Raw genomic sequence first — 27,735 nt, forward strand, 5'->3', positions numbered from 1 at the left:
ACTTGATACAGTTTTTCTTCGGTCTCCCCAAGACTGCAATGCAAACAGACCGGTTGTCCTTGTCCTGGCAGTGTGAGCTTATTGTAGTTACTTTGCTACACCCAAAAAATAAGCATTTATCTCTACGACTGTGCAAGATTTCACCTTGTGGGAGCATTATGATTCTGAGACAAAAATGACACACTTTGGCTCGACTTAGTGTGTTTTGAGCCAGACAAATGCTAAATATGAGCCCAATGCCACCATCCCTACTACCAAAACATTGAAGGGCTGAATGTTTTGGATTAAAAACCCTTCTGGTTTCATTCAGAACACTCAAGATGGGTCTTTTAGCATGATAATAACCTACGACATACTGTACATTCGGGGTAACAATATGTAGCTTGCTATTATATACTAAGTACTTGTTGTGTTTGTGTAAATTGGTAACCCTGCTAGCTAGTTTCAATGCAGTTTGGACGTCATGTTGTATAATTTCCTTTATGAGAATGCATAAAAGCAGCAAAAACACAAGATATTCATCATAGGTTTTTATTCATATCTTATAATGTGTTACATTTTTTTTTGTCACACAAGTAAATTGGATTTTTTTTGTCTCAATGTTTATAACATGACTCTCCCTAATGCTAAAAAAAAAAGTTACGTGAACTATCACACGATAGACTAATGTGAGTATTTTGGAGGGAACTGACACAGAAAGAAGATGAGACACAGAAAGAAGAAAGGGGGAGAAAAATAGACAAGGTCGGACATCTCCAGTCAGACTTCCCTCTCTATGAATCCGCACACACACACACACAATCACCGCTCCTTTTCTTTCCATTAATCATTAGCAGTTTTGGCAATCACTTAAGTCTTCAATTTGGCTCACAGGTTGAAGATTTTACACATTCTGTGCACAAAGTGTGCACAAAAAAGTGGTCAGATTAGATTAGATTCAATGTTTCTTTAAAAAGATCCAGTGGCAGCTCATGTGGCTAATGGCAGTGGTTAGCTTTAGGAGAATTATTGTTCAATTTAACAATTAAAAACAATTTAAAAGGTGCAGCTTTAGCTCTGTTTGATTATCGTTCACATTTTAAAAGCGTCTCATTGCTGGTTGTTACAATACAGAACATTTTCTAGACGCACTTGTACGCACTTCCCTACTTGCTCACGTCGCGGCTGTGTGAAGTTCTTTCGAGCGCACATAAACTCAAGTATGCTGGCTGGGTTTTTTTTTTATTTTTTTTCGTTAGGAGGTATCTTGAGGTTAAGAGAGTTTAAAAAACCCAGAAGATTAAACACAGTGATCCCTTCACTTCAACGCGCCAGCATGCTACTCAGCGAGGTCGCTGTTGTGGAGACTGGAAGCACTCTCGCTAGCCGAAGCAAAACCCAAGCATTTTCCATCGCCACGCCACATTAAAATGAAAAAAAAAGTCAGAGGAAAGGAGCTTTCCGCCAAAAAAACTTCCTCGGATGAGGGCACAAAAACAGCGAACGACGGCTGGAAGACATTACAACCTGGCCACCACAAGGGGGAGCTCCTTAGCGGCACAGGTTACAAACACAAACATGAGTTGAAAATAGAAACTAGCACATTGTTTAACTCTGCTATAGTATTTTTTTTTTGTTAAGAAAAACAACACATCAGTCATCAGCTTCAACAATAACACTGTTTTTTTTTAGGATTATTACTATTATTAGTTAATGGCCTCTAGCGACCTGGCTAAATTAAAGGGCCAATAACAGAGCGGAGGGGGGCACCATGTTTAGCCCATCTCCCTCTATGTTACATCAATCTTTTCTGTTTTTTCTAAAGCTTTCCTGTAAATCAGGACAGTGAGGATGCAAGCATTTGGACTTCATTGTGACACGCCCTCCTCCCTCCGCCCCCCACCTCCTATATTCAGCTCCACCGGGGAATGATGGGAATTGTAGTGACAAACATGGGAACCCATTCGTCTCGACTGGCACCTTTCTCTTGGCGTTCTCCCCCATCCTCTAACCTCCTCCTCTTCAGCATGACACCTCCATGGTCTGGGAGGGGCTGGGTGGCATCTGGCCCCCCTGCGAGCCCTGCGACAGCGTGCGGGAGCGTGAGCGGGATCCGTCCATGGAGTATGAGGAGGACAGGGAAGTGGTGCGCGAGCGTGACAGGCGGGTCATGCATGACGAAGCCACTGTGGGCACACAAGTGGGACATTCGGTCTCAGGTTGCGACTTGAAAAAGGACTAGCCTGACCATGGTCACTTACTGTAGCCCATTCCCTGGATAAAGTACTTGAATGCCTCAGTCAGTTTTGCAGGCTGCAAATACAAAAACATCCCCTTCAAGTTTGTCACTTGAACCCCTTGTTGGCAGCTTTAATCATTCCTTTTGTTTACCTGAGTGAGCTGGGGGAGACCACCGGCGTCCGCCATCTGAGGAAACATTGGGGGGTGAAAAATGAGAAACAAGGATGCAAAACAATAAACAAAAGACAGAAAGAAAAGCACCTTCAGGAAGGAGGTGGTGGTGGGGTCTAGTTTGCTGTTGCACTCCACCTAGTGGTGACAGAGGGAAAGACAACAATAAAAGACCAGCAAAAAGATACCCCAAATTCTCCCATAAATACCTGTCTTTAATTTCCAATGTGGTTTTGACAACCTCCTGGTTGGCAGTGAGAGCATTTAAATCCTGTTTGTGATGTTTTTTTAACATGATTAGAGCCCTCTAGATATGAAATAACACCCCTATAGTCTTTTACACCTTTACACCTTTACACTCACTTTACGCTAATAGAGCTGAGTGGCTTTGGGGTTTCTGGGCTGAGTTTTAATTTGGTGGCCGTAACAGCAGCCTGTGTTTCATTGTGATCATTGTTCCTGTTGTGACATCATTCAAACCTGCAATAAAAGCTCCCAAACATTACAGTTACATTACATTACTGACACCTGGTGATCAGTGTGGATTACTACATGTCATTCATAGCGTCTTGCATCATCTGAATGCCTTATATTAGTTCATATACACATAATATGATAATGTAGGAAAGAAATATGTGACTTTTTTTTACTAATAATAGGTCATATTCAACCACAAAACAGCATGAATTATGTTTTTTTTATTTTCTCCCATTTTTCATGAGCTGGATTCAAAGATTTAAAGCCTATTTCTCTCAAATATTCCCAAATCTGTGTTAAGCAGGGGGTCCCAACCCACCGTAAATGTGTGTGCTGTCTACGTGGGCAAAATTTGGGTCTCCGTACATGGTGAGTACCACTTCCGTGCGGATTTAGGCACATGCAGACACGATATAAAATGAGACCTCACCTTACAAATCTCTAATTATCAACGTCTTCCAAATTAAATGAATGCCCTGTTGGCGGTTTTGGTAAATAAATTCCCCCCGCTGTAATGAAAGCTTTGGATAGCTTGATGCTCATCGCACTTACAGCGGCGTCCTCGTATGGAGCTTGGTCGCCCACCACCAACATGACGGGACACCTGACAGAAGACAGTCAAGATTTCATCAACAAGAATATAATACAAAATACGCAAATGAAGATGGATGCTTACTTGAAGGTGCAGCTGCGGTCGAGGGTCAGATCTCGACGGCTACAGGGACAAAGAAGACAATGTCAGTACCATGTAATGGTAATCACAACACACGTTCCTTGGAATCAGATCAGAGCATAGTTACGGAAGACATAGAAAGACATTCTGGGACGGTAAACAACCACAGGTTGTACGTGACAGCTTGTACTTGCACTGTGTGTATCATCTCTGTATCACCTTGTCCAGTTAATATTGGCAATATAGAAAAACCACACTTGCTGTGTTGTCATGTATTTACCTGTTGTAGGTCTTCCAGAAGAGCTCGATGTTGAGCAGGTGGGGAGCTTTAGAGATGCGCTCTCGATGAGACTGCACCAGGTCTGTGTTGGACGAGAGCTCCTCCTGTGGGCGACCAAAGCTTGGATTTCACTGCCTGTTTTTAACTCATTCGCTCCAAAAGACATATTTATGGGGGTTTTTTTGTGTGAGAGGTTATGATGAAGAGATCATGTTTGATGCTGTTTTAAGCCAAAAGGTGGCAGAAGTGCATTTTATAAGAGGTCAGCATGCATGTCTCCCATTGAAATCTATGATCCGGAACAACCATTTTTTGTGATGTTTACACATTTCCATCCATTTCCATCCCAGCTGTCTTCAGGCAAGAGGCGGGGTACACCCTGAACTGGTTGCCAGCTAATCACAGGGCACATATAGACAAACAACCATTCACACTCACATTCATACCTATGGACAATTTGGAGTGGCCAATTAACCTAGCATGTTTTTGGAATGTGGGAGGATGCATAGGGAGAACATGCAAACTCCACACAGAGATGCCGGAGCGGGGAATCGAACCTGGGTCTCCTAGCTGTCTAGCCTGCGCGCTAACCACTCGTTCACCATGCGGTGCTTAGACATTTTGGCAAAATAAATATGGCTAAATTGGTGTCAAAGTTAAAGTTATACTTGAAATGTATCCTTTTTTTCTCCCTTTTTTTTGTTGAGAAATGATATTTTGCTGAAACTTACTTATGTTCTACTTCCGATTACTAAAGAACAGAAAAAGGTACAAACTTTTTTTTCTGATAAAAGATGAGAGTCTAATCTTTCTTTTGGTATATATGTACCAGTTCTATATAGCCTTAGGACACATCGTTCTGTGTGCCTTGAAAAATCTATCAAAATCATCAAAAATGGCAGGTACCGAGACGGACAGTTAAAATATACCTGGCTGAAAAGGTGGGACAGGATCTGCTCAGTGAGGGAGGACGTCACAGAGCTGAGCTGTGGAGAGAGAGAGAGAGAGAGAGAGAGAGAGAGAGAGAGAGAAATCAATGAGGTGCTTCATCATTTCATTATCTACAAAACAATCGATGAGAGCGTTTCCATGCACGCTATAATGCAGTTACCTTCTGAGCTGCCCAGTCCATCCACCCTCGGGAGTTTGTGTCGATGTTGACCAAAACCAGACCCTCCACTGAATCCGGGTTAGCAAGCTGCAGAGAGACACTCATAAAAGGTCCACAATGCTTCTTAAAAAGATCCCTATTTGTTAACACTCACTGTGAACTTGGACAGGATGTACGCCCCGGCGCCCACACCCACTCCGATCACGGTACGGAAGCTACAAGAGACACAAGGTCCGTGTTAAAGCACCCGCATAGTTAGCATGTTTCTTTGTCGACTTACTTAAAGAACTGCAGGACAGCAGGGATCATCTCAGCGATCGTCTCCATGGAGGGGTACTGGTACCTGCGGTAGAAGTGAGAGGTGATGGAGTCTCAAAAGGAAAATGAGCGATTAGCTTAGCGTTGTTATCTTCAGGGATTTAAAATGGAATCGCAAAGTTAAAGAGAGACGATGCAGTGATAAGAAACTTCCGAAGAGGATTAAAGGTTACAGGAGGACACGGGATGAATGGAAAGCTCACCCCACTGGGTAAACGGCAGCCCCGTCCTCTTGGCCTGGCGCGTCGATGTGGATCAGTGTGAAATTCTTAACAATCTCCTGCATCTCCTCAAACTTGAACAACGGCAGGAAGCAGCTCTTGTCTGTCAGCAACATACAGACAGAGGGGTGAACATGACCAAAAACAAACCAAAATGTAACATTCATTCATTCATTCTCTACCGCTTTTCCTCACGAGCGTCGCGGAGGGTGCTGGAGCCTATCCCAGCTGTCTTCGGGTGAGAGGCGGGGTACACCCTGGACTGGTCGCCAGCCAATCACAGGGCACATATAGACAAACAACCATTCACACTCACATTCATACCTATGGACAATTTGGAGTCGCCAATTAACCTAGCATGTTTTTGGAATGTGGGAGGAAACCGGAGAAAACCCACACATGCACGGGGAGAACATGCAGAGGGTGGAATTGAACCCTGCTCTCCTAGCTGTGAGGTCTGTGCGCTAACCACACGGGCGCCGTGCCGCCCCCAAAATGTAACAAAAATAGAAAATAGGAAGAAGTCACGCACTGTCCAGTCCCACATCGTGGAAGGTGAGGATGGCGGGGCGGCGGCTGTTCCGTGTGCCGTGCAGTGTCACATGCAGGACGCCATGTGGGGTCTCAATGCTATGTTCCTGCAAACATTCAGAATATTTACAATATTTTTTTAGAATGCACTCATAAAAACACAATTTTTAAGAGGTTCAAACTGCAAAAGGAAGAAATAGGAGTGAGACAGTGAGAGCAGCATTAAACGGAAATAGGCTGTTCATCATAGCTCAAAAAAATGGACAACCACCTAAAATAGAACGAGGGCTCAGTGAGGAGCAGTTGCACCATTCTTGTTAATCACCTCAAAGATTTGTGTTTCCTGGAGGCTAGTTGCTACAGGTGGTGAAGACAGAAACTGGTTCTCATTTTTGTCAGCTTCCCTTCCTATCCATTCCCAAATGTTCTCAATTGGATGGAGATCACAGGAACACACAGGATGGTCCAAAAGAGTGATGTTATTCAAGTTCTTATTATCCAGTCTTTACCACACAGACGAGGGCCTTCAGTCATGGAGCATACCCCCTGCAACATCTCTACATTGTCAGCTGCCGTTTGACACCCCTGCACAACCTGAAGCTCCATTGTTCCATTGAAGGAGAAAGCACCCCAAATCATGATGGCACCCCCTCCACTGTACCATGTGGAAGACATCCCAAGTGGGATCTCATGTCATGTCATGGACAGTCAAGGTTCTCATTCATTCATTTTCTACCATTTTTTCCTCACGAGGGTCGCGGGGTGCTGGAGCCTATCCCAGCTGTCTTCGGGCAAAAGTCGCCAATTTTGGAATGTGGGAGGAACCACCTCCGGAGTACCCGGAGAAAACCCACACATGCACAGGGACAACATGCAAGCTCCACACAGAGATGGCGGAGGGTGGAATTGAACTCTGGTCTCCTAGCTGTGAGGTCTGTGCACTAACCACTAGACCACCGTGCCGCCCAGTCAAGGTTCTATCAGAGAATAACAGTTTCTTCCACCTTTCAATGTCCCATGTTTGGTACTCTTGTGCAAAATCAAAACAAGCAATTTTGTGTCATTGAAGGAGACGTTTTTGTTATTAAAACCCTTCTCTCTCTGATGCCATCTGATAGTTACGTATTGGACCTCACTCGGCACCACTAACAATCTTTATTTGGGCCAAGAATAGCCCCGTCTTGATGGACAGCCAATTGGATCCTCTGGCTCAGGACTGGTGGCATTGTTGGGGGGTATACCACTTTTTTACTTTTTTTACTGCATCTAATCTCAACAGCTATATGGCGCGCGGTGGCTTGCTTCTGCAGCTCGACAACCCATTCAAAGAGAAAGCTTCTGTCATCAACCGATCATGACAGTGTAAGTACCTGACAGAAAATGACATTGAATCCATATTTTTGCCAAAAACCTTTGATGAGCTGATATTCAGCCTTTATTGATTGTTTGCAATAAATTGCTTAATCAAACATTTTTTGTCTCAGTCTCAGTTCTTCTTATTGCATTTTGAAGCTCTATTTAGAGCCTCCTTAAAATCCAACACTGGTCTTAAAACCTGTCAACAAATGACATGCTGTGATCATTCTCACCTGTCCCTGGTCCAGGAGTATCCTCGCCGCCAGCTCAGCATCCTGCTGGTAACCATGAAGACCAGTTGAAGAACACAGGAGCAGGAGACAAAACAAGAAAAGTATTTTATTTTTACCGTGATGGTGAGCAGTGGTAGAAAAATATACTTCTTGTCAAATATTTCTGAGATAGTACTTGGTGTAAACAGTTTTAGAAACATTTTGCAGTGTTATTCAGATGCGGGCCTGTGAATGGAGTCTGAAAGATGGAGAATGAAAGATCATACAGTAAAATCTTGACTTACAAAAGTTCTTACAAAAGGCAAACAGCAGTATGTCCTGAAAAATAATGTCATATAGAGGATCTTTGACACTTTCCACGAATCAAGGCATTATTGCTATTCCCATCCCAAGTCGAGATGTTCGCCGACTATCAAATAATCGATGCTTATAACTCACTACACTGCCTGTCACCCACACATCAAACAAATATTACTTCTCTTTGGAAAACAAACTCACAAACTCACAAAGGCACTGAGATTACATTGACATGACGACACATAAAAGCGGAAATCTGATTTTCCCGAAAAAATCGAACATACATATAGACGTAATGGAAGCAGTGCAGCCAGAAAAATAGGTCAGTGTTTCTGATAGTGTTTAGACTAGCATAGTTCAATCAGGAGTATCTTTGCTGCCAGTTCAGCGTCCTGCTGGTAACCATGAAGACCAGTTGAGACACACACACACAGGAACAGGTGACAAAACAAGTAAACAAGTCATTTAGGGGTTGTACTACAAGGTTTGCCCACCAGGGGTCAGCCATTAATCTTGCTCTGTGCTGCAACTGTAAGGCAACATCAGCAGCAAAACAGGGACCCCATCCTCCCTTTTCCACCAGCACCCTGGGGCTTTGACGTCAACCCAGTCAGCCAGCGCTGCAGTCGTGCACAAGCATGACGTGCAGACCGTTTGTGCACTTCACACACACACACACACACACACACACACACACACACACAGCGAATTAGGGTGATGGCGGACAGAGCCAGGCTTATTCAAATTCAAAAAACGGGATGTATGCAAACTAGTGTGTGGTGTACACATATGTATGTGTGTGTGTGTGCGCGTGCACATGTGTGTGTCATCCTCCAGACCTTGCTGGAATCGGCCTGACCCGTGAGCAGTGGCTTGTCCTCTGTGATGGCAATCTCTTGCATCTCCGTCGTCATGGCGTCGCGGTCCTGGCCAGACAGAAGAAAACAAAATGTCAAAATCCGCCCCCAATCACTCTCGCACACACATAAGCACGCACACACACACACACAGTCAGGTTCCAGTGGGACCTCATGAAAGTTAATTAGCGATTGGTGCCAGCAGAAAAGGATTATGGGAGAAAAAGTGGATGGACGTCATTGTCGTGACACAGCCTGACCAATATGGCCACCGCTGACATTGCATGCAAACTCACATGCAAAAATGCTACATACAGGAAGTGGAGATTGCATCCAGCACATATAATTAAACATTCTATTGTGCTCATGGACCACAAGAGAATGTCTGAAGACGTTCAGCCAGACAGATAAGACGGCGGGTCACATGACCACATTGTGCGCTAAGCGGCACTGATACAGGCGTCACATTAACTCCGCTCCTCATCTAATCTGCTCCCTCTCACATCCTGTCACGTTTTAATCGGCCTAACATCCACCCCGCCCCCCTCCATCCTTCCCTCCATCTCGTATTCTCATCCACCCAGTAAGAGCAATAAAGGTCAGAGGTCAGAACTGCAAAAACACAAAGATCTTCCTCATGACAAGTGTACCTCGCTCTTTGTTTTTTTTTTGTTTTTAGTTTTCACTTTACTATATCATAACTATATCAGATTTGGCATCCTTTCCTTTCCACTTCCTTTTTTGATAATAAAAAAATGATAATAATACAATAATATTTCATCATACTTGTATAAAAATGTATAATTTACATCATTCTGTCATTCATTTTCTATACCGCTTGTCCTCACAAGGGTCGAGTGGGTGCTGGAGCCTATCCCAGCTGTTTTTGGGAGAGAGGTGGGGTACACCCTGGACTGGTGGCCAGCCAATCACAGGGCACATATGGACAAACAACCATTCACACTCACATTCATACCTATGGACAATTTGGAGGTGTCAATTAACCTAGCATGTTTTTGGAATGTGGGAGGAAACCCGAGTACCCGGAGAACATGCAAACTCCGCACAGAGATGCCCGAGGGTGGAATCGAACTCAGGTCTCCTAGCTGTGTGGCCTGTGCACTAACCACTCGTCCACCTTGCAGCCACATACAAACATATGTCATTTTTCTTACCAGTCATTAAATGCAATAAAAATTGTAGATACATTAAAGTAAAAATTCAGACGTAGTTGCTAATTGTGATTAATCATGATTAATTTGTTTAAAAATCTGTCAATTAACCTAGCATGTATGTTTTTGGAATGTGGTACCTGGAGAAAACCCATGCATGCATGGGGAGAACATGCAAACTCCGCACAGAGATGCCCGAGGGTGGAATCGAACTCAGGTCTCCTAGCTGTGTGGCCTGTGCACTAACCACTCGTTCACCTTGCAGCCACATACAAACATATGTCATTTTTCTTACTAGTCATTAAATGCAGTAAAAATTGTAGATACATTAAAGTAAAAATTCAGACGTAGTTGCTAATTGTGATTAATCATGATTAATTTGTTTAAAAATCTGTCAATTAACCTAGCATGCATGTTTTTGGAATGTGGTACCTGGAGAAAACCCATGCATGCATGGGGAGAACATGCAAACTCCACACAAAGATGCTGTGTGGCCTGCACGCTTACCACTCGAGCACCGTGCAGCCCCAATTGATACAAATGAGTCTTTAAAAAATACGTGTGTATTTGTGTGATTATTTCATATGTATTGATCATATATTATTATTACGTACATATATACTCCCGTGCTTTTTCATTTATCCATTTGTTTAATTTCATCATGTATAAGCTAGCAATCTATGCTACAGATTCTCTACTACCACCTACCACCAAAAAAGGAAGTGACCAAACATTTTTACGGGGTTGAACACAAACACTCATTGGTCCTGATGCAAGCCACTGTCACACCTGATCATTGCCATGGTGATGCACCCAAGACCTGCCTGTGCCGCTTCCCACAGTTCTGGATGGGCACACCTCAACTCTCTCGAACACACTCACAGGGAATAAAAGCGGCGAATAAAAAGCCGCCTTCATCAACAATGACTGTGACCCCTCCTACACTCCTCCAAGGGTGATGATCTTACTCGGACATGTGGAACGCTTTGAAAAAAGAGCCGGAACATCCTGAGTGAAGGTTCCAGTCGACTGAAAGGGAATTAAAAAAGTGGCGCAAAGGAGGAGGAGGTGCCCGTCTTTGTCCCACCACCACCAGCATGGAAAACAGATAGCGGTCCCGTGATGTTCCGTATCCATCTGCATCATGGCGCCGACCTCTGTTGCTAAGCGACGTGTGACACCATCGCGGGGAATCTATAAACGGCAAGCGCGGTGCGAATGGATTTGTACTCGCCAGCAGGATGCCAACGTGTTTATTTCCGGACTCTTGCCGCAACGCCGCTTCTATTGACCCACCTTATGTAAAGCGGGCCAGGATCACATTGGGGGTCACTCCTGGTTAAAAAAGATGATGTGGAGAGTGGACTATTAATACTGTAGCTTCTTTGGACTAGTGAGAACAGAGCACCATTGTGGCCCGGCAGCATCTGGACTTCAGCCAGGAGGGGAAGCGCCTCCTTTTTGCACTGGGTGGACGTGCTCGCATACACCAACTGATGTAAGCCTGCACACCTACACAACAACACATCCGTACTCGCTGACCCAGTTGTGGCTCTGGCAGCGCCACACGCCAACACACCACAAGTCAAAACCCCAATGGATGACGGTCCGAGTCCAGACGGGTTTCCACTAGCCGGACTCCCACACACGCATAAAAAACAGGAACTCCAATGTCAAGAGAGAAAGGGTTAAAGACCGACAACCCAGTCGAGCGTGTCCTGACGTGTGAGCAAACAGCGCAGGAGTGAATGTTAATATTAGTCCAGGAAGGGTTGATGATGGCCTCGGAAGTGCATGAGAACGTCAATACATGGAACAAATATGGCACTAAAAAGCCCTCATCTGTCACTGGTTCCGTTGCTCTACAGCAGTGACTCTGAACATGTGGTATGAGTACCACTGGTGGTACACGGGGTTCACCTTGTGGCCCTCGGGAACACCGGGAAGATATGTATAGAGACAATAATACATATGAATGAATAAAATTTCAAAACAGCAGAGTGCTCCTGTCAAATATAAGATCTTTGACTAATTTTGCAGTAGTCCCTAATTATGACTGTATTTATGACTACAACGTCCATTTTGATAGGAATAATAGTGAAGGGAGAAGTCCCCCCAAAACAATTTCATGGACTAGTCCTGCTCTACAGTATGAATGTAAAAACAACCCACATCCCCTTCTGTCCACTCTGTAAGTTCCCCGACAACATAGGTCAGTCGAAGGTCAAATACAGTATGCAAAAGTAGTTTTTTTTTTTTTTAGGGAAGGGGGAGGTGGGTATGCATTGCTGTTGCCTTGTTAGCTGTTAGCACTACCTGGTGAATACGTGATCATTGTGTGTGTGTGTGTGTGTGTGTGTCTCCAAATGCGGCATGACTCAAGAATGCCTGTGTGTGTGTGTGTGTGTGTGTGTGTATGTATGTGAGAAAGAGTGTGCACGTGATCCTTCAAATTTCTTCTTTCCTAGAGCCAGCTCTGAAAGCATTGAGACACACCCCCATTTGACATTGAGGGACATTGTGTGCCCCCCACCACCACCACCTCCCCACCGCAACTCCCTGTCATATCCAAAACAGCACCCACCCACCCCCACCTCTGGAAAAAACATAAATGAGGGAATTTATGTGTTAATTTCTTGAGGAAAAAAAAACAGTAAGCTCAATTTAAATCATACAAAGGATGCTAAACTAGAGCATGCGCAGTGGGGGCCGGGGGGGTCACTTCAGTGGTTCGAGTTCATGCAAGAGGAGAATGTCAATAGTGGCCTATATTGCTGGGAAGAGGGTGCAAAAAGATGTGCACATCAATACACATGCAGTGATTTATCATGGCGGACACTTTGCACACTTGTTTTGCTAGCTGGACAAAGGGGGTCACATGAGGAAAGGGGGGGGCGACGGGGGTCACGGTGACATATATTATTTACAAAAAAAAAAAAAAGAGGGAGGGAGTCAAGCTGCACCACATGTAAACATCTCCTCTTTCTACAGCTTTTAGAAGATGAATCAAATGAATGCCATCACGCACCTCCGGGTCTTCTCACCTCTTGCTGCACCAAAAGGTTGGAAGATGTCCTCACAAGTATGTCCACAAGTCCACGCTGCTGAACGGTACCTCGTCCCTTGTCCTACGTTCCACTGTGGTCTTCCGCTCGTGTTTGTCTCTTCTCCAGCAAGCAGGGAGCAGGGCTCGTTCTGCACGGGGACGGGAGGGAGGGGGGGAGGCTAGAGAACGGAGCCGTCAATCAAAGGGGGGGACATGTTTAGGATTGTTGCAGGAGGGGGGTGTTTATCATTTCATTCTCCTCACATGAACCAACAGTGGTTTAAATTAGCACGGATGAGAGCGTAATGCGCGAGGCGTGACGTGCTCGCGAGTGTGAAGCGCGTGCAAGCCAGCCAGAGAAGCGTGTGCACGTTTATTGGAACCCTCCCCCACCTCCCCCCTAGTCCCACTTTCTAATCACCCCCTTTTCAGCTTCACAAGTGGTACAACCCAGTCTTGCTTATACAGTATGCTACTGCTGCTGGGCTGCATGCGCACGATTCCCCAACCCCCCCTCCCCTCCCCTCAGAAGGTAAACACGCGCATTGCATGCGCACAGACACATCTGGACCACACATCACTAACTTTGGCAAGATAATAATATTATTATATTCATATTCACCATTTTGTTATATGACATATCTGACAAAAGTGACAAAATGTTGGAATGGAATGGCATGGAATGGAATTTATTGTCATTATACAAGATGTACAACGAGATTGGAGAGCTTCTCCTTTCAGTGCAGTAGTCAAGTTAAAAAAATAAAATAAAAAAAAATAGTATATAAAAGTAGAGTAAAAAAGACCCAAGATATCCAAAATATACACATAGTAAAAACTGGGGAAAAACTGTTGATTTTTGTTAATACTTGGGTTGTTTATATTTCTATATTGTGTATTTTGTACTGCTTAACTGACTCTGTACTCTTGCTGCTGTGCAATGCAAATTTCCCCACTGAGGGACGAATAAAGGCATATCTTAATCTTAGTATTGCACAGGAGCATTTGCATGTTATCCTATTTACATCGTTAATTTAACTTTATTTCATTTTATTTTACTGATATATTGCTGCATGCTGCACCAGGATTAGTAAAAGTACATTGAGATCTCTGAATAATGTATGTGAGGTGAGTTAAAAAAAAAAAAAAACATGAGCATGCCACGATGTGTACACAACAACTGCTACATGCTTGTAAGTCTGTGTTGGGACACTGCTCAACCAGGGCCGCCAGCTGTCCAGCTTGGGCAGATTAACGGGCCTTCGGGTGGTGATATAACACACCCTCAACTAGTGTGTGACACAACACAGCTCACAACCAGAGTGAGTCGCAGTGTCGCACAACATTGTGTATTTCTGGGTGGGCCTTCACCCCATGAGCTCAGTCACGCAGCCTCTTGTGTAAACACTCCTTTGGGCCAGCAGGAGACTTCGCTGTGTTGCGTTGCCAGCGGAACGGCAAGGCCGAGGAATGCATTGTGTGCTGGGGAGTCGTGTGCACGTACGCAGTGACTCACAAATATTGCCTCTCAGGGCAACACCACACAAAAAGTGAAGCTCTTTAGGCTCGCCGGACGACAACAACGACGGCTGTGCATTCTAATCGAGTTCCAAGCGGCGCAGTGCTTTTAACGTGATGAGATGTGATCGTCGTCATGTCATTAAACACAGGACACAATGTGCTGTGAATGTGTGCTGATAGAAACAACAAAGCCTAGTTGCAAAACATCACAGAAATGCTAACTTCCTTAGCATGTGTCGTCGAGGAAACCAAACTGCGATGCTTACTTTTTGTTGTGTTTCGGTGTCTGCTTCCTCTACTATAGTGAACTCCTGCTGCGCTAGGAAGTCTGCGGGTCCTGATGGCCCCTTGGTGACCTTATGACCTTGTAAACACACAGACATCCATCCATTTTTGAAAAATATTCATCAACATTATTTCCCAAAAGGTGTCGGTAGATTGTTCATTCCCTAAAATAACCTCACTCATCAGCCCCCTGACCATCCACCGGTGCTCCACGCTGACATTTGCTTTATCAGGCGTTGTTGAGCGCCACTCTCCTCCACCTTGGCTCCAGCTGCAGATATATCCCTTCACAAAAATTAAAAGATAAGAGAAAAGGATCAAATGCAAAAGAGCTCATCAAAGATCTGGAACACTGTGCTGTAATTAGAAATAAGCTGTCTGTCTGATGTTAATAGTGGACCAGATTGGGCCTACGGGCTGGCTCAGAGTGCTAATTAGACAGAAATTGCCCCATTTGCAATTATCAACAACAGAGGGCAGTATTCTTAAGAGCAATTGGAGCTTTGCAGGATGCACCACTTACCACTCTTTTTTTTTTTTTAAACCCCCCCTCAGGCCCCCCACCTCCACACATTCACACACAATGCAGGCGACACTTAAATCCCCATGAAGGCCCAGTGGGTTTTGGTTTGATGCTGCAACCTTAAAGAACATCAGAAATAGCTCCACTTTGAGGGTACGTCACACACGTCTTCATTAGCGCCGCCTCAGCAAGCAAAGCGTCTTTGACGAAGAAGGGCATTGGGAGGGGGGGTCTTAAGTCGTGTTTGTAGTAGCAGGAAGAGGAAAATGTGAAAGTTACAGACTCTCCCCGTGGATGATGGAAGTCTACTGTTACTGTCCATGAGACTGTTTATAGCAGCAGGGACAGCTGCAGAAAAAAAGTGAGGAGGGGGGAATGTCGGGGGGAGGTGTTACTGTTGATTTTTCTGTGGCGGTGGTGGTGGGGGGGGAGAGGGGAGGTGCGTGTGATTGGTCGACTGTGATGTGACATCACAACTCGGTGGCTGACCTACTTAAAGTGGACGTGACGTCACATCTGTCTTCTTGATTCTGTAACACCCTCCCCGCCTTGTGAATCATTTACAATTGCCAATAACCTCATTTCCAAAAGATGAAAGCTTGGCTCATGAATATTCATGCAGTGGCGCCATATGGAGGGAAGCTTCACAGATTTTAGTGCTGATCATTGCATTCTTGTATAATAACAACATGCACAAAGATAAACAACAGTAACACATAATAGACAACAAGTAACAGTGGCATTCAAGGACTGGTCCGTGGGTCCGTGACCTCCATTTGAAGCCCCGCATTTATTTTTTTTATTAACCTATACTAGGCTATTACAGAATTTTATGATGAGGAGAAAATTAAAGTTGTTTTCTATGTACAAATCCTGCATTGGTCTGTATTTGCATTTTCAAGAATACTGACATTCATTCATTCATTTTCTACCGCTTATCCTCACGAGGGTCGCGGGGGTGCTGGAGCCTATCCCAGCTGTCTTCGGGCAAGAGGCGGGGTACATCCTGGACTGGTCGCCAGCCAATCACAGGGTACATATAGACAAACAACCATTCACACTCACATTCACGCCTATGGACAATTTGGAGTCACCAATTAACCTAGCATGTTTTTGGAATGTGGGAGGAAACCGGAGTAACCGGAGAAAACCCACACATGCACGTGGAGAACATGCAAACTCCACACAGAGATGGCCGAGGGTGGGAAGAATACTAACATTAAAATAAAAAAAATATACTTTACACATATGTATAATAATACCAGTAAATATATAAGTAAATTGTGTATTGCCTGCTGTACGTCCCCTCAGTGGGGTACATGTAACTACATTAACTTAATATTTTGTTAAGTAAAAATTTTAAAATTAATTAAAAATGAATTTAAAATTAAATAATTTTTTAAAAATCCAAAAATTGTTACAACTATAATGATGAAAATGGTAATATTAATGATGATTATAATAATGGTGATAATAATAACAATAATAATGGTAATAATTATAAGGATTATAAAAATAATGATAATGATAACAATAATAATATTACAATGTTAATAACAACAGGGGAAAACAAGACAGTGGCATGAACATGATTATATCTTGCAAAAAGGGGTAGGCATTTATAAGCTTTTGCTTCAGCCTACTCCTTTTGAGCTTGTGATCAGATAGTTAAATACAAATGTAAATAATGCAAAGTTATATTTTGATTGATGTAAGAAATGCACTGTAATGTTTCATATATTTGCCCAAATAAAAAAAATCACTGAGTCATTCCTCTCGACTTTAAAGAGTGAGCTGCACTCAGATGTAGTTGGATGAGAGTTATACACCATAACTCTCTACAGCCCGCATAATGTCTTTAATATAAGTGTGACATAATTATTTCTGCTAAGCAGACAATAAATTACACTGAAATATCATGCTGCAGTACTCCACCTCACCAAAGCCTCATGGAGCTGAAACATGCTTGTCGCTGCCGTCCTTCTAGAAAGAAAAGGCAGAATCAGATTCTTTATTTATTTTCTGAAATACAGCAACCCTCCAAAGGGGTCAGTGCCATGAACCTCATCAGTGCATTGGAACATGTTAAACACAAGTTAGCAAACTTTCAGTAATTAAATGAAGTTTAACTTTGTTTAGCAAAAGAAACAAAACTATCACTATCATATCTTGACCCACACTGGATTAAGGTATTGCAATGTATCACTATATGGAATAACTGTGGACACATTGGACTGCCTATTTATTGCTATTATTATCTGTTTATTCTACTATCACCAAACAGGGAGGGTGAGGAGGAAGTTGTGGCACGAGGGAAAAATGAAGGGAGGGAAAAAAAAAACTCCCCCCTCCTGCAATGGTGACCTGAAGTGTGCCTTTCCTCCTCCTCCTCCTCCTCCTCCTGCTCTCATGCATTTTTCTCCCTCTCATTTTGGCCCACTGAGCTCATGGAAGCCTGCTCATTTAAATGCACACCAGCTCCGGGGCAAGTCGCAGGGCAGACACACAGAAACCTCTCCAAAACATATCAAGTTTTATCTAAAAAAAATAAAACAAATGTGACACTTTACCATATGCAGTACACAACAATAAGATTTTAGTGTGTGTGCCATATTAACAATCATTATGAAAGTGCACAAAAACATTAGAACACAAGGCCATTACACCTGAAAAGACTTAATGCAAGAGTTTTGAAGTGGGAATTTAGGTTACTGAGTCAGTTCTAATTCATGCTAACAGTTTTAAAATTAATATTTTAGCATTAGGGGCAACAAACCTATAACTGAATGATTAATTTGTTGATTCTGTCACATGTTAAAGTTTTATTGAGGGGTTTTAAATTTCGACTTTATGGAAGATAAATTAACCAGGTGTCGCACTGCCACCTGCTGGCTCGGAGAGACACTTTTGCACTTTACGTCAATGAACTCAAGTCGATGTTCGATTGTTTATTCGTGTTTTGTTCGCACCAAACCATATTTTATATAAAGCAAAGGAGATGTTCAAATATCTACATGTAGATTTATCTACATTAACAACAAACTAAAAAAAGTCAGCCTGGGTAAATATTACAAGACAACATTGCAAATTTCCCCACTGAGGGACGAATAAAGGCATATCTTATCTTAAGACAAAATAGTCACGTTTTACAAGTGACACAAAAAAACAAAATGGAATAAATCTTACGTTGGAATGCTCCAAACACACGAACCATGACGTGAACATGAAAAATGAGTAAATAATGGCAAGGTTAACAATGTGACACACTCCAACACTCCAAAAGGCGTCAATACGGAAGCGAGAAGCAGATAAGTTACGCCCACCTTCTATGTAAATTCCTCTGATTGGCTAATCAAATCAACTAAACTAAATACCGTTGACCCATTGGTCAATTATGATTATGAGACATTTGCTAGTCTGTCGCATAACTCAGGAACCCGGAAGACGAATTAATTTTAATACATGTCGTTTTAATAAGATAGCTAGCTATTGTTTGTTTTGAATATGCTCAAATGTTTAACGTGACGAAAACAACCATGAAAAGAATTTGACAATTTTCTTTCAAGTAAGATATGTTTTTCAATTCCCTCAAGTTTTTATGTAAAGTTAGCTCTTTTGGAAGAGTGTATTTTGTTGTCCTCAATAGTTTTCCATCACCATGGTCACCGCTTCAATTTAGTTGAGAGTGGACCTAACAAGTAAACAAATTGTTTAGTTGAGCATTTTAAAAATCTGAAAAAGATAATGGAGCACCTTGCCTCACCTTTGACATTTAGCATCCTCCTGCGGTGTCGAGGCAGCGTCACATCCAGCCTGGAGGTGGATTCAGGTGTTCTCAGCACCGCCTCAAGCCTGCAGTGTTGCTCACTTTCCTGATGAAATAACACAGAACCAGTAAGACCAGTAAGTTTCTTTGTTTTTATTCACCCACCAGTGTGCTTCATTTACTGTACATGTGTTTGAGGCGGTTTTCCTCTTCTTGCAGAAGCGTTTGGACCTGGACTTGCAGCTGCACACTCTCTCTGATGCAGAATGGCTTGCCGAGCAGCCCGGAACTCGAGAGAAAAGTTGCTTATGGTTTTACAGAAGTCCTCAGCTCTGGTTTCTCGTGCCATTGTTTTGGAGTAGCCCAGGAACAAGAGGAATGAGTGAAACCTGGAAATATTGGTTCTGGTTAATAGGCAATCATCCATGCAGTAGCTCGAACTACCACTACAGTGACCCACCTGTTGACAACCCTTCTGTGGACTGCTCTCAGAACCTTCATCCTGTCATCAATCTCTCTCAGGATATGTGGAAGCCTGTGACAGAGCACACTGTCCGGTCCCAAGCTATCACCACCTCCTCTTAATAGTCGCTTCTTCTCCCCCTTTGTTGGGTTGCATTTCTTCGCTTTATCCAGCATCTTCACCTGTTCCCATGATGCCTTGCATAGGTCCCCGAGGTGGTTTAGGTTGGCTTGAACCAGGGAGTAGTCCCACTGTGAAACACGGTGAAGGATTTACTTAACATTTAGTGAATCTTCAAAAACACAAACAATTGCGCACCACCTTGCCAGCTTTGCTAACCGCTGTCAGGTCCGAGTACAGATCCGAAGACTGTGGGTAGAGTTGCAGCAGGAGCACGCAGACATGATGCAGCAGAGGCTGGCGGGAATGTGTGTCCCTCACCTGGGAGAGCTTGCCCAGGTAACTCAACTCAAAACCACGAGCCTGAGGCGCAGAAGTCGATGTATGACTCGCACAGAATGGACCGCATGAAGGGTTTCTCTCCCTTCTCACCTTACATCCGTTGAGGAAGTTACCAATGGCTAACACCGTTGCTAGAATGTGTCTGAAGGTCTCGCTAGCTACCAGCTGCTCCATGGCCAGCTTCAGATGGAAGAGTGGTTCAGCGATCTCCTAACAAGAGGTGAAAACTGTGAGCGGAGGGTAATGATTCAAGGAGTTTTCATCACTCACTTGCTCCAAAGAGTCATAATCCAACACGAAAGCCCACAACTGAAGCCTGGAGATCAGATGAGGGATCTCCCCTAAAGCTTGAAGGCAGAGCTCGGCTGGGGCTAGAGGACAGTTTGGGTTTTGTGTTTTAGCCTCCTTGATCAGACAGAGTTCTTCCTCGGTTGGGATGAGAGTTTGAAGCCGCTGCAGTGCACAACAAAAACTTGAGTAAAACATTAAGTGCTCATGGCCAGAACTGTACCTGAATATCCTCTCGGTCCAGCACACTGCTGTCCATGCTGTATATAGCAGGAGGGAGGAGATGTGGGGGTGGCAGGCGGCTCAGCGTGATGGTAATGTTGTTACTCCTCTTCATCCCCAGCACTGACACTGTCGCTTGTTTCTGTGTTAAAAGACAAGACCACGAGACATCACTTCATGATGGTGGACCAGCCCTGACGTCTCTTACCCGCTGTCCACAAGCGACGCTCAAGCAGGTGCTCTTGCTTTTGCATTCAAAGAGTAACTCCAGCCACTGCGTATCCAACTGGACTGACTCCAGCCCGGCCCAAATGGTTTGAGTCCCAAAACGAGTCCTCCTAGGAAGCGGGGTCAAACTCTGCAGGGCCCTCCAGTGAAGCTTCAGGGTGGCACATTTATTGGCAGCACCCTTTGGGGAAGCCAAGAAGAGTTTGGCATCAAGAGGAGGAGGAGGTGGTGGAGGTGCTAAGACACCACAAAACCTTTCATCTGTCGAGTTGGTTTCTTCTTCTTCGGTGCTGTCCAGTTCTTCTTCATCCCAGAGGTCCGAGAAGTCTAAAGTGTTAAGGCAGAGGTGTGGTAGGGTGGTAGGCGTGAGGGACCAATCCCACTTTGGAGGACTGTCCTTGGTTTGGTCTGACTCTTTCATGGTCACTTTAACATGTTCTTCAGTCTGGATGCACCCTTCATGAACCTCGGTCAGGTCTTCTGTTTCTTTCTTAGTCCTCAAATCTTCAACATTGCCGTAATGATTTTGCAGCCTTTTAGCTCCTTCTCAGAGAGAGAGAGAGAGACGCCGTTCGTCTTGATATATATTTGAGTTGCGCCCTTTCCCTTAATTTTCTTATCAGCCCTTCATCTCCTGTTTATATTGTTGCTTGTATATACAAATCTCCACTATCTGATTTGCATCTGTTTGCCTCCCATAAGTTTTTTTTTTTTTTAAATTCAACCTTGCATCACATTCCTGGACATCCGCACATCTGCAGATGAGTTCATGTTGACAAAATCAGAACACATGAAGCCCAAGAAGCTAAAAACCTGAATATCCAGCTTAGCAAAAAACACACATTACGACTATGTTCTGAGGTCAACTCGTTCACGGTCGACTTGCAGCCATAATGAGGTTCCCTCCCTCCGTCATGCAGCCTCCCTTAATCACTCTTTATCATTTTTGGTGGCTCCAGGGACATTTAGGACAAAATGTGGTGCTTGACCTATTTAACCAAACAAACTATACACAGATTTGGTGAATTTTGTGGTAGGCAGCATGATGAAATAGTGGTTAGTACGTATGTCTGCATCACTGTACACTATAACGAATCTTTGGGATTTCCACAGTATAGTACTGTATTAATAAAGTAGTGTGATTCTATTCTGGACTATTGTAGTAATTTACTATAAATGTTTTCACATTAGAGTACTGTAAATTACACACACTTTCACAGTAAAAATCAGTCCATAAATAATAAGTAATTTGCTGTGAATCGAATTACAATATTTTACTGCACTTTAACAATAGTTACTGTATTACAAGCAGTCCATTACTGTGATTATGCAATGTGTTAATGTGAATGATATTCACATTATATTACTGTGAATATGACTGTAAATTGTACCGCAATGGCGCTTTCAACAGTGCTTTGGACATGTTCACAGTAATTTACATTAAAATTAGTGTAAATTACTCTATAGAGTTTTGTCAGGATACTCCGGCTTCCTCCCACATCCCCAAAAACATGCAGGTTGTCTGTATGTGTCCTGTGATTGAAAGGTGGCCTGACTAGTCACCTGTCAGTCACTGGCAGTCCAGGTCAGACTGGTTTTCTAGGGTGTTATACCGCCTCTTAAATAGAATAGCCTCCATGTATCACTCTGTTATGTATCCCTGAATAGTGGAAAATGATGCATCAATTTTGCGAACAATCATACATTGGTTATATAATAACTACAATTTTAGCTTTTTGACTTACAGCACAGTATTTCTACTTATGTGTATATAAAATAACCATGTTTGCCTTTTATTTTGAAAACGTCAAGCGGAACTCCGCTCTCCTACGCACTTCCGCTCTGTTTGGCAGAAGCGATGGCGGTGTCCCGCTGAGCGCGCGAGCTGTCAATCATTCGTATGTCGCATGACGTCACGAAGGATTTGCTACAATGTCAAACATCGGGGAGCAGCGCGTGCTTACCATGACACACAGGACCTGGCTAGCCTGCCAACACCAGACTCCGTTTACATTTTAGGCGGTTTACGCCGTCGTCATGTGGTTCAGGTAAGATGATCAAATGTCTTTTTTTTAAACCCAGCATCGCGTCGAATGACTCCTTATTGTGTTTTCGGTTTACCTGTAGGTCAAGAGATGTTGTGTTTTTTGTGTGTTAGAAGGCTGTTTTGTAGCGATAGTAGCATCATTTCCCGTCTGGTCCTGATGCGAAAAGTTGCCTGTTATGTAATGTGAGTGCGGCACTCCTGGCCAGATGTGACTGGCGTGACTACGTCATTAACACCAAGTTTGTTTATATTCTAAATGACTCAACATAAGCACATTAAAACTGTACATTTCAAGTGTAACAATATTGCAACAATGTACATAATAATGCATGATGTCTCCTCTAGGTCTATGTGAGCCAGGTCAGAGGTCATGCTGCGGGGGAACTCCCACGGCCTCTTTTCCTCAGAAGAGACATCCGACAATGACTGTGAGGTTGTTCATCTTTAATATCCACTCTCTAACACACTTCCACACACCAGCTTCCATTGTAAGCGCACATTTTAAAGTGCTTTTCATTTTTGCTTTCAGGTGGGGTCGAGGCACCGAGGTCCAGATGTGGCGTGCATGTGCCAGGTCACTCCCTGCCCACTTTATTCCGAAGCACACACTTCTTCATCGGTGAGCACTTACCGGGTCGGCGTACAACTCCTGGTATAATCCAAGGTCACATCTCTGTCTGTTCACAGGAAGCGGTGCAGTGTGAACGCTGTGGAAGAAACCCAGTTGTGATGACCCGCTACTCCGAGGGATACGGAACAGAGGTACTGTGGCTTTTGTCGCCATGGAAACACATCTTTTGTCACTGGAAAAGTCATTAATTTGGAATGAAAGGCCAAAGCACTTAATACCATAAATATTGTATAATATTGCTTATTTACCTAGACTGCAAAGAGTTCCTTGGAAGCAGACGCTAAGTGGAGACTGTTATTCATAAAGGCTGTTATTCATAAAAAGTGATTACAGTGAAGTCTCGTTATATCGATATCGGTTATAACGAATTACTACTTATTACGATACTATTTTCATTTCCCGGCAAATTTCTAGTCTTTTATGATATAATTAGTTCCGTTAGTACGATACCCGGTTATTATGATAATCCGGTTACTACGATGCCCTTTTCATCTCCCACCAGCCAATTTGGTCTGCTTATATCGATACAAAAGCAGCTTAAATCAATCTTTGCTTAAGGATTTCAATACCAAAAAAGAACACGGCGAACGGCTGCTTCCAGTCAACTTTATTTTTCACACTTCCACCACCAGAGCGCAGCACACACACCGATTCCCGCACTTCCTGGTTCACAGGTCATGCTCAACCCACCCCACATAGCTAGCTCGACATTGTTCTATACTATAGAACAATGTCGAGTGCATTATTGCCCACTTTTAATGCAGTTCGGCGCAGGATCGGATATATGGATAGTCCGGTTAGATCGGTATTTTTTCCGACTCCCGACAATATTGATATAACGAGACTTTACTGTATATATGTTCTATCGTGATATTTCAAATGTAGCTACTGCCATCATGTACACTTTATATAATAACAATAAGTGTGCCAATTTTGATACAACAGGTGTTATTTGGAGCATTTATGATATTGTGTATATTGCACGCTATAGTATATAAGATATTCAAAAGTTCACTTATATTGTGCAGGAGGAGTGTATGCTGTCAGACCCTCAGGGGGAAAGTGACGCAGACGCCGACATCGAGGACACAGACTGCAGGTGGCGCCACTAAGTTGTTTCTTCTCACCGGAGTCCACCAGCTTTTTTTTTCCCCACCTCCTCCTAAATAACATCTTACCTCATTTAAGACTCCAAGAACCTGGCACCCTGCAGCGAATCAGCTCACGGCGACGCAAACGACAGCGTGTGGCGCGGCAGGATACCACAGAGAGTGAAGATGATGGAGGTCGGAGTCACGGGTCACATCGCTGGAACCTGCGGCTCAGTCCAGATAGGTCACAGAGCCGCACCATCCTGGAGGTAGAGCACATCATGTGTTACATATACACTATAGCTCCCAAAAGTGGGTAAACCACTCGCATTTTGAATACTGTCATGATATTAATATTATATATTAGTTCCAGACCCGAACCAGATGAGTGAATTTCCATGAAACTTAATTATAAATGTAATATTTTCAGGGTTAAATACGCTTCTTAACATTATTAGACACTTTAGACATGAAATAACACCACTGTAGTCACCTTTACACTCGTTTTACCCAATATAGTAGACATAATTGTACATATTACTGTTATATCTTGTTGCATTCACATATCATACTGTTTATAATTTATATAATCTGCAATAGCCATACTCTAGTCACTTCATTGCAATACTGTACATATTACAGTTATTATATATTGTCACATCCATACTGTTTATAATCTGTATAATCTACAATAGCCATATTATAGTCATTTATATCCCTGTACATATCCTCACTGTATTATAGTCAAAGCCTGTTATAGTTTGTAGATCTGTCAATTTTTCTGCATTTACTTACTACTAAGGTACTTAGAAAAAAAACTTAAAATTGCACTTCTGGTTGGATGCTAACTGCATTTTGTTGCCCTGTACCAGTGACATGAGCAATAACAATAAAGTTGAAAATTGAAATCTAATCTAATCTAATCTAATCTAATCTAATCTAATCTAATCTAATCTAATCTAATCTAATCTAATAATCAGAGCCTCAAACAATGCTAGCATTCGGAGAGTTCTTTGTTTATTTTTTTTACATCACAAAGTAACATTACTGACACTTATTTGTGACCAGAGTAGAATAATACATATCATGTCTTTCAATGCATTTTTTCAATGCCTTGCATATGTATGTTAGATTTGAAAATGCTTAATTTAGGCAAAAATACATCAAACTGTGATAGAGTGAAGCTGCAAAAGTACGATGTGGTGTGGGGCAACCGTATGGCTTGTAAAGCAAAACTTGTATATACTTTAGAGTAGTCAGCGTACAGCTTGTATAGCTGTATTTACTATGAACTGAAAATGAGTTAACACATAGTTGTTATTGTCTAAATTGCTGTCAATACAAAACACATATGAAGTTCAGGTTTTATTATATAGATAAAAATGAAAATAGTTACTGAAATGTGATTGGCTGTACTCACTTTTCTGTGATACTGAATGTTTTGATGATGAGTTCTTCCTGGCGTACGTGCAGGAGAGCATCTCGCAGGTGAGGCCGCTCGTCATCAAGCAGGACAAGCAAGCGGAAGCGGCTAAAACCGGTCAAGAACCTCTGGTGTCTCCATGGGCGCTGCCCCTCTCGTCCCCGCTTGTCCTTCTCTTCTTGCTCGTCCTCGCTGCCGCCATTGCATCCTTTCTGCTCACATGGATCAGAACCTGACAGACAGAGTCAAGAGTCCACAATCAAGCACAAACACATTTGTTATTCCTGTCATTGTTTTGTTAAGTGTCAGGAAGTCAGTCAAAAGTGACCCCCGTTTGGACCCTTCTATAGAAGCCATTCAAGTCAATATCATGTCATCACCTCCTCCTCCTTTTTCGAAATAGCCTCACACAGAAAGTCGGCGTGACACAACAATGACGACTATGCAAATCCACTGTTCCTACTGTGCTAGTTGGCCGCTGAAGAACGCCCCCCCCCTCTGCCCCCTCCCTCCCCATGTCCTTGTCTCCACACACTGTACCTCCTTCAGGGCCTGTGACCTGACTAGTTTAAAAAGCAATAGCAGGAGAGATTCCATTTTTGCTCCCACATGTGATTGCAGTATCTTAGTATTTTATGTACCTTCTGATCTAATCAAGTCAGCTGGACAATCAGTCAGTCGGTTAAAGCTAAACTCTTATCTGACCAATGTGTGATTAATGTGTTTTGTGTTTCAACGGTCCATAGTGCTTCAATAAAATGAAAATTTTGACTAAAGACTGGTTGGTGTTTATTCATTCATATAGCACAATAACAAACAAAATTTTTAAATTGAGAATTATCATCTTTATAAAAGGCAGAATTGGTGATCTTATACTAAAATAAAGTGGCTAGTAATCATCTATTTATAGACCACTGACACCATCAGAGCCCCCCCTACCCTCTAAGACAGCTCAGCACTAAACAACCGGTCACCTCAAGAGTCTTTTCAAGTTCAGAGACACGTGACCTCCAGGGACTGTGAGGGTGTTAACAGCCTAGCAGTCGTCAACACGATGCTTCTCAAGTTGACCTTGAAAAGATTTCAGCGCATGGAGCGACCCCATCAACTTCATCAGGGTGATGAACTTGGCAGCTTCGCTTCTTCTTTAAATGCCTTCACTTTTGTGCGTAGGTTTGAGTCATAGAACCTGACTCATTGCCCGACTGTGTGTGTGTGTGTGTATGTGTGTGCGTGTGTGTGTGTGCACTCAGAGCAGCAGTCATGGTGGGCAGGTAGGCGTGTTTAAAGCGGTATATCTGTGAAGGTACCATTAGTCTTGAACCAAAATGTCACCTCTTATGTAGAAGTGACTTTTTTAGTGGTGGTTCTAACAGCAGGGGTGTCCAAACTGAGGCCCACATTCATAAACATTATACGATTCTGACTCGGTTGGACGCTCCAGATCCAAATCAGAATTTACATGGATCTTAAGGAGGTTCTAAGTCCAGCTTCAACACGAAAAGAGAAGAAATTGTGAGTGAGACAAAAAAAATGGAGTAAATTAAACTAAATAAGTTCATCAGCGGGCAGCACGGCGGTCGAGTGGTTAGCGCTCAGACCTCACAGCTAGGAGGCCAGGGTTCAATTCCACCCTCGGCCATCTCTGTGTGGAGTTTGCATGTTCTCCCCGTGCATGCGTGGGTTTTCTCCGGGTACTCCGGTTTCCTCCCACATTCCAAAAACATGCTAGGTTAATTGGCGACTCCAAATTGTCCATAGGTATGAATGTGAGTGTGAATGGTTGTTTGTCTATATGTGCCCTGTGATTGGCTGGCGACCA

At 43.2% G+C, this 27,735-nt stretch overlaps 3 protein-coding genes across 4 annotated transcripts; 1 reads left to right on the plus strand and 2 right to left on the minus strand.

Moving 5' to 3' along the window:
- Positions 1-517: 517 nt before the first annotated feature.
- On the minus strand, positions 518-13,116 carry ndrg2 (NDRG family member 2). 2 transcript variants are annotated; one of them, XM_058067559.2, is made up of 16 exons: positions 12,946-13,116; positions 8,728-8,814; positions 7,592-7,633; positions 6,004-6,109; positions 5,454-5,574; positions 5,213-5,275; positions 5,087-5,147; positions 4,933-5,019; positions 4,751-4,807; positions 3,822-3,925; positions 3,545-3,583; positions 3,421-3,472; positions 2,482-2,529; positions 2,371-2,406; positions 2,241-2,292; positions 518-2,165 (listed from the first exon to the last, which is right to left on the minus strand). In XM_058067559.2, the coding sequence occupies exons 2-16, from the start codon at positions 8,800-8,802 to the stop codon at positions 2,002-2,004; spliced, it is 1,107 nt and encodes a 368-aa protein (XP_057923542.1). In that variant the 5' UTR covers positions 8,803-8,814; positions 12,946-13,116; the 3' UTR covers positions 518-2,001. The 2 variants fall into 2 exon arrangements, with proteins under 2 accessions (XP_057923542.1, XP_057923541.1); XM_058067558.2 differs by having other exon boundaries at positions 7,592-7,636.
- Positions 13,117-17,188: 4,072 nt separating this feature from the next.
- LOC131125730 (FH1/FH2 domain-containing protein 1) lies at positions 17,189-22,617 on the minus strand. Its single transcript, XM_058067553.2, has 10 exons — positions 22,557-22,617; positions 20,702-21,264; positions 20,495-20,635; positions 20,254-20,436; positions 20,074-20,193; positions 19,843-20,004; positions 19,519-19,772; positions 19,246-19,447; positions 19,056-19,164; positions 17,189-18,983 (listed from the first exon to the last, which is right to left on the minus strand). Exons 1-10 carry the CDS (start codon positions 22,615-22,617, stop codon positions 18,955-18,957), a joined length of 1,824 nt encoding a protein of 607 aa, XP_057923536.2. The 3' UTR covers positions 17,189-18,954.
- On the plus strand, positions 22,568-26,676 carry LOC131125776 (uncharacterized). Its single transcript, XM_058067636.2, has 7 exons — positions 22,568-22,769; positions 23,114-23,201; positions 23,298-23,387; positions 23,456-23,530; positions 24,428-24,498; positions 24,588-24,759; positions 25,964-26,676. The coding sequence occupies exons 2-7, from the start codon at positions 23,139-23,141 to the stop codon at positions 26,147-26,149; spliced, it is 657 nt and encodes a 218-aa protein (XP_057923619.1). The 5' UTR covers positions 22,568-22,769; positions 23,114-23,138; the 3' UTR covers positions 26,150-26,676.
- Positions 26,677-27,735: the final 1,059 nt, after the last annotated feature.

Source organism: Doryrhamphus excisus, linkage group LG2, assembly GCF_037039965.1.
Source record: "Doryrhamphus excisus strain RoL-2023G ecotype Guam linkage group LG2, RoL_Dexc_Guam_v1.1, whole genome shotgun sequence".
In the NCBI taxonomy this organism is placed as follows: Eukaryota; Metazoa; Chordata; class Actinopteri; order Syngnathiformes; family Syngnathidae; genus Doryrhamphus; species Doryrhamphus excisus.